The sequence below is a fragment of the Meleagris gallopavo genome, chromosome 4, assembly GCF_000146605.3.
Source record: "Meleagris gallopavo isolate NT-WF06-2002-E0010 breed Aviagen turkey brand Nicholas breeding stock chromosome 4, Turkey_5.1, whole genome shotgun sequence".
NCBI classification, from domain to species: Eukaryota; Metazoa; Chordata; class Aves; order Galliformes; family Phasianidae; genus Meleagris; species Meleagris gallopavo.
In genome coordinates this window covers 13,780,749-13,787,741 of record NC_015014.2, presented here as the reverse complement: position 1 = coordinate 13,787,741, position 6,993 = coordinate 13,780,749, and the positions used below count along the sequence as shown (strand labels likewise).

The 6,993-nt window shown below is 44.2% G+C and overlaps 1 protein-coding gene and 1 long non-coding RNA gene across 2 annotated transcripts; one reads left to right on the top strand and one right to left on the bottom strand.

Moving 5' to 3' along the window:
- Positions 1–761: 761 nt before the first annotated feature.
- On the bottom strand, positions 762–3,233 carry LOC104910563 (SH2 domain-containing protein 4A-like). Its single transcript, XM_019614528.2, has 3 exons — positions 2,731–3,233; positions 1,770–1,929; positions 762–1,142 (listed from the first exon to the last, which is right to left on the bottom strand). Exons 1-3 carry the CDS (start codon positions 2,903–2,905, stop codon positions 968–970), a joined length of 510 nt encoding a protein of 169 aa, XP_019470073.1. The 5' UTR covers positions 2,906–3,233; the 3' UTR covers positions 762–967.
- Positions 2,920–5,929, top strand: LOC104910561. Its single transcript, XR_002114028.2, has 2 exons — positions 2,920–3,043; positions 5,515–5,929. It is a non-coding gene; the product is annotated as an uncharacterized LOC104910561 (long non-coding RNA).
- Positions 5,930–6,993: the final 1,064 nt, after the last annotated feature.

Below are 6,993 nucleotides of genomic sequence, written 5' to 3'. Positions count from 1 at the left end.
GGGAGGGAGGAAAAAAAAAAAGTATCTCCCACATAGTTGCTCAATTTCAGCAAACAGTGCTGAGAAAAACCTTGTGTGATTCAGAACCATCTGATAAAGGAGACAGCCACTCATCCACCAAATTCCCTTCAGCATATTGGCAGCAGGGGGAGAGGCATTTGGCCCAAACCCAGCTTTCAGTTATAATGCTTTAATGCTGAAATACGGCATGGCTGTGGAATAGAGGAATATACACTCATAGAAGTTAGCAGTGAAAGGTGGAATGAAAAATCATAGAATGAGATTGGACTTCTCCCATTGAATTGGCAGGACTTTTCTATTCAACTTTGGTTGCATTGGAAGCTAAGTTCATTTTTTTTTTCAGTTCTCCGTAAATGGCTTTTTGTAGCTAGTTAGACAGTACAAATATATTTATTACTGGAGAAAAATATTTCTGTAATGAAACACCTCAGTAAAGATGAGATGCTGTCACTATAGTTACTGCATTTGGAGTTGTCCTATGCTGTCAAGCTTATAAACTATAATCTTCTCTAGAAGAAAAAAAAAAAGACAAGAAAAGAGGGAACTTGAGATGAATGTAGTACCACCAGTATTCTCTAACATACTTATTCTCATCTTCTGTAAAAGTAGATGATTTATCTGAGGGCCATCCTGGGATGCGTGCCCTGGTCTTGGATGGCTTTTCAGACAAACTGACACAGAGCAGGAGAGAAACTACTGTGACCCTCACTTTATCCATGGAGAATGAAAGCAAAGAAATTGAGATTAACTAGTACTGCAGAGCAGATCTGTCCCAGCTAACAATAGCATTTAGACCTTCGAAGTCTTAAGGAAGGATATAGCAGTATGGCTTGTCCTGAAAATACAGAAGAAAAACCTTAATAGTCAGCTGGCTTTTCTCTCAGATTTCTATTAATAGCAACCAGGATTTGCTGCACTTCCTAGATCTCAAAGCAAATGATTATGATTAGAGTGGAAGAAAGGGGAAAACTACCTTTTTGAGCTCCTGGCTTTTCTCAATTGTACCAGCAGTGTTTTTCTCGCCTCTTCTTTCTGTTCCTCTACAGTGTTTTATTTTTCCCTTAACTTCTGTTTCACCCAGGACTTCTGGCTGTGGTTGTGTTACAGCACAGTCTGTCTCTCTGAAACATAAGGGACAGTTCTTAGGAATACCAGGGAGTGACTCTCTGCTCTCTAAACATCTCACAGGAAATTAGACATGAGCAAAGTAGTGCTGTGATGTCGCAGTGTGCCTGCATGCAGCTGTTGTATCTCCAAATCAGGTAGATGGAATAATTAAATAAGTTACTCATTGTGAGTAACTGTTGGCCTGCTGTAGGCAGGCAGGCGCACCTGTTGGTGAATCAGTGCAATCCAAACACGTGGCCTGCTGCAGAAACAGTTACGATTTCCTGTGATATGCTAAAGTTAGTACACAGTAGGGATATCCTGGGAGACTGAGGAGCTGGGGCAGCCCCCAAGCTGGAGTTAGTCTCTGCTGGTATTATGTGCAGAAAGCCTGTGCCTCTAGTCTACAAGTAGAGTGTGACAGTGATGACCGCGCCCAGCCCCAAGATTTAAATCAAAGGAAAGAAAGAGGTTTTACAAAGAGTGCTACTCTTTGTGGCAATGCTGGACTTGTCTGCTTGCTTCCTTGTGAGGAGAAAAATTTACTGAGCAGAGGAGAGAGTGCCCAGAGAAGAGCCCAGCCTCCACTTTCTAGTAATGTCTTTTCCTCCCTGTCCACCTCCCAAGTGAAGGGTGCTTACCTGGTCTCCTTGCCTTGCTCATTTGCTAACCGCTTTGCTCTTTGTGCCTGGATCTCTTCACAGATGGCTGCATACGATTTATCTGAAGGATGCTCACCCATCACCCACACCCAGACATCGTTGTCAGCACCTAGCTTCCATTGTACAGACTTCGTGCTGGCTGGAAAAGAAGTGGCTTTTTAGAAAACAGTTTGCTCAGCAGCTGTCTCCAGGACCTGTGATCAATCTCTGTGTCCCTTGGCTGCTGCTGTTGGCAGTACCCTTCCAAAAGCAGTGGTACATGGGAAAAGATCAGTTGGGACACAGGATGCACCTCCCTTTTCATTTCATGCTACTGCAGCCAGGTCAGTGAAGGAGGCATTTCTGGTTTTAGAGGCAAGGGATGTCACTGTTTCTTTTCTTTCTCCACTTCCTTGCCACCCTGGTACAGAGACTGGTGAGTGAAGAGCTATCTGCAAACAGAGCAGGTGGGAAAGAGCTGAAAGAACAGTGCTGCAGTCCTTGAAGAGAGCAGGCTATGTAATCCTAATAAAGACGAGGGAACTTCAGGTCTAAAGGCACAGTTTGGTGTCTCAGCCCACGTAAAAGCACTCACCAAACTCGTATATGTTGCTGACACCCTAGGAGAGGTGTTTAAGTCCAAGGTTATTTTGTAGATAGATTCAGAGACCCCCACTGAGTGGGAGACGAGATGAATCTCTCGCTCATGGGAGCAAGTAAGCCATGCCTTCTCAGGAAGGGGATTTTAGTAACTTGGCTAAGGAAAGAGCATTGGAGCCATAGAATAAAACCATTGTGTGCCGAGACAAAACTACCCCATCAGAGCTGGGCTTAATTACAGTTTGGAAATGCAATTATGATGTGTTCTGGGGAGAAGAAATTGCTCTAGGGGGCATATTATCTCCCATTTCTAGGGTGCACCAGACTTGGTCGGATCTGGACCAGAGCAGGAAGCTCTTACCTTTTTTTGGCAGTAGCTTCTTTGCTGAAACCTTGTCTGCAGCAGCTTCTCTTTCTTTCCACCGTCTGATCTGCTCCTGCCTCATCTTGTAGAAGAGGATCTGCTTCTGCTCCTCGCTGAGTTCTGCTAGCAGGTCAGGATCAATGTACATCTCCGATAATATCTGTTTCAGCATGGCTGTGGGTTTCAGTTACACACGTTGGTGGCAACGATCTCCAGGGATCCGGTTCTTTTCCTGGCTTTAATGTGCCTGCACTGACAAGAAAGACTCCCTTCCCTCCTGAGCCTGGAGCAGGAATGCAGGCGTGCCAGGGTAATTATACTTCTATCGTTGTTTTTTTTTTTTTTAAGCTCAGACTTCCTGTATAGTCCAAAAAAGAAATAAGTAGCTTAAAACCTGCTATTAAAATTTCTTGAAATAACAGGTGAGCTCAGCTCAGACACAGCCCCCGCGTGTTCTGCTGGGACAGCTGGCCAGAAGTGCGGGAAGTTCTGTAAAGGGGAGTTTTTGTGTATATACCTTGATAAACCCAGCTGATAGACTATCAAAACAGAGAGAGCTCTGCCTGTTACAGTCATCAGAGGTGTGGCTTGTCCGTGCCTGAGCAAACATTCCTGCTGGGCTGAGAATCAATGAACCCGTGAGTAGACGGCTCCTCCTTTGAAAAGGAAAGCTTTGAGATGGGCGGTGTGATGTTAACAAGTCTGACCAGCCTCATTTTACCAAGGAAAGACTGGAAGGGCTTTAGGCACTGCATTTTAGGTAGCAGCAGGAGTTGCCTGGTTGGTATTTTGGGGGTGCTCCTATCCTTCAAAGGCAACACCACAGCAAGGCAAGGGAGTGCAAGCAGCACAGCTGGTTTCTTTTCTTCAAAGCCAAATGACTTAGATTGCAGCAGTTCATGAGCTTGAGACAGCTCCTTGTCTAACATTTCTTGCTGGGGCACCTTTCCCACGTGGTGAGCCTGACACAGCACATCCCCATCTGACAGGATGAAGCAGACAGGGAGAAGCAGTGCTCCTATTCTTGCCCAGGATGTCGGGTCACATGCACAGTCTGGTGCATGCAATGTACTTACACCTACATAGCTATGCTTTGTGCCCAAATATTTACAATCACAACAGAGATCTCTCTTTTTTTTAATTTATTTTTATTTATTTTTTTTATTTTATTTTCTGGACAAATTGTGAGAGGTCTTACAGGAGCACTACTGGCTGTGAAGTGGAGAAATAAAAATGTGGACTAAAGACTTTGAAGCTAACTATTTTCTATATCTTATTGGATAATCCCAGGGGTACCAGGAGGCTGGTTGACAGCATGTGCAGTGACACTATTGCACAACTCTGGTATTGCTGTGGGCGGAGGAGGAAAAGAAAAACGTAGCAGGTTTATTCACGTTCTCCTACACGAATGCTCGGAGACTCAGGAACAAGCACAGGATGTAGCACAATAGGTAGGAGGAAGGTGGTTGATGGGGCAGTAATTTAGAGGTACAAAGAACTGAATGACCTATACCAGGGTGAAGCAGCACTATGTATTAAATCTGGGAGTCAAATGAATTAACGGGACTAGATCCCTAGAGATCCCCATTTTGGGCTGACTCAGGAAAAGAAAAGGTGCTGGGAGCACCTTCAGTTTCAGAGCGTGACTGCTTGCCATCTGATTTTATTTTACTTTATTTTTAATTAAAGGAATTAAAGAATAGAGAAGGAGGTGGCACAGAAACATAATACTGAAGTTTTCCAAAGGAGCATGAATGCAGTGCATTTAATTAGTTGAAATGGGGCAGCAGAACAATAGCTTTTATAAAGTACAATTTGGAGTGTGCAAAGTTTGGGGTTTCGATAAAGTTCTGTCTTCAGAGGGTACTTGGTGTTGCTGTGATTTTAGATAATGTGACGGTCCTTCTGTGCAAGTACAAGGTGCTTTTTTTGTTTGGAGGAATGGCTACTGTTAGGTCCTTCATGGATTGGAAAGAGTACCTGAAGCAGATAGTATCTCTGAGCTTAGTGATTGGGCCAACAGAAGTTAAGTTAATCACTATGTTTAAAATTGAAGAGGCTTTTAATGTAACAGTCTTGTTGAATGAAGGAAGGTAAAATGCTTTTATTGCCTTCAGGTAAGAAGGTATCATTTGTGGTTTGTGTGGGCCAAATACCGAATGGTTTGCTAAATAGAGGGCATTCAATTTCATACCCTGGGGGGAAAAAAAAAGCTAGCCAGCTGGTAAGTTCTCCCTGCAGCTCTATTTTCTGGCTCTGAGTCTGCAGAATTAATCTTGTATGGAAACTGTTCAGTGAAACCTTGGTGCTTGGGGAAGAAGATGACCAGAAATCATCCCATAAGGATGTCCTTGTTATGACTGATCGGGGGCTGTGTGTGTGTGGCTGGCAGAAGTGACTGGAACTGACTGGAAGATTCCCCAGCTGGCTGCTGCCCTTGCAGCAACAGGAAATTTGAATTCACGTCACCTGTGTTTGCCCTTCTCACCACTTGGCCGCACAGGAGGTATTTGACTGGGGTCAGTACAGTTTATATTGCGGATTTAAAATTTGCAGAGAGCAAAGCTGCAGAGGTTGTGGAGTTTGTTTCTCTCCAGTAGTTCCCCGCTGGTTCTTCAGGTGACCTTCCTCACTCTGGTAGTTTCCCTTTCAAGGTTCACTGTGTTCTGTGTCAAACCTGCTTCTCTGCCTGACTGGATTATCTCCCCAGAGCATTTGTGAGATAGCCCCTTACTCATGATTGCCGATCCTGATACCTTTTTTTTTTTTTTTTCCTATAAGGCTTGGACATACTGATGAAGAGTTCAGATGTTTGGCACCACCCATGTCAAGGGAAGGTATTTTGCCCCCTCTACTACTACAAAATTTGCCTAAGGATAACCTGGAAATTCTCTCCTGTGCAGCCTGCTCGGAATTGTATCTCACCTTGACTCACATGCTGAACTGCCATTGAAAGTAGTGGAAACCTTTGCTGCTCAAGGGAAATATATAAGCCTTAAAAAACCAAGGTCACATAGCTCATAAACAGCCTGCTGGGGAGCCATCTCTTCTCTGTGCTCCTGTAAATTATCTACCATTAATAGAGGAAATGTAAGTATATGAACATGCATAAATGTGCAGGCACTTAGAAAAAGGCTGATATGTGTTCCAGCTTACAGATCACACCCCATGCAACAGGCTCATGGGACACCCCCTTGTGACAAACCTCATCCTGCACCTCACTATTGCTGCTGCCAGCAGCGGGAAAGGTTCTCCAAAAAAAGCAACAGGAAATCATACATAGGCTTGCATTTGACTTTATTCCTATCAATATATAGATAGGAGGGCATAAGAAGAAATAGTGGGCAGCTTGAATAGTGGTTCTGATTTTTCTGGGAGGCAGCTTCTTCAAATTGCAGTAGAAATACTATGTGCATTTCTTCCAAGAATGTGACAGGAACATTAAATTAAAAGTAACCCCAGAAATTGAGACACTGGGGGAGAAAAAGGAAGTGCGGGAGAAGTTGTCACTCCTGGTTGTTTTGTTATGTTTTGTTTCTGTTACTTTATGTCAAATGCTACTTACATATCTCCTGCCCTTACTCACACTCTTCTTTGGGGATGGTAAAGAGATGATAATCTCAAGAATCATTATCCAGTTGAAGGTTAACTTCTAATGCAAGACGCGACAAGGTCAGATACTCTTGTGAAGCACATCAGGAAACGCTTCACACAACTTCACTTGATAGGGCAAATACTTGAAATGTTTTATGCCTGAAAAGGGCTTTTTTTGTATTTGTATTTTGTATTGTTCTTGTTGCCTTAGCTTCTTCGAAGCACCAAAGCAGTGATCTGACACTGGAAGATGTGAATTAGTGTATCTGAGCCCTCCCAACAGCTTTGAGGACATTAAAAAGTCAGATGAAAAGCAGAGAATAATTGATTCCATTGTTTTATATCTTGGCTTCAAGAAGAGGAAGGGGGAATGTCTTTAAACTAAGAGAGGGGGAATTTAGAATGGGTGTTACGAGGAAACTTTTTACTCCGAGGCAGTGGCAAAGTCGCCCACAGAGGCTGTGGTGCCCCGTCCCTGGAGGCACTCAAAGCCAGGCTGGGCAACCCGATACAGTGGGCAGCAACCCTGCCCATGGCAGGCGGTTGCAGCTGGACGGGCTTTAAGATGCCTTCCGTCGCACGCCATTCTGCGTACAGCCTTTCCCCAGCTGTCGGCAATACGCGTGCACCAGCCGCGTTTACAGAGCAAAACCGGTTTCCCGCAGC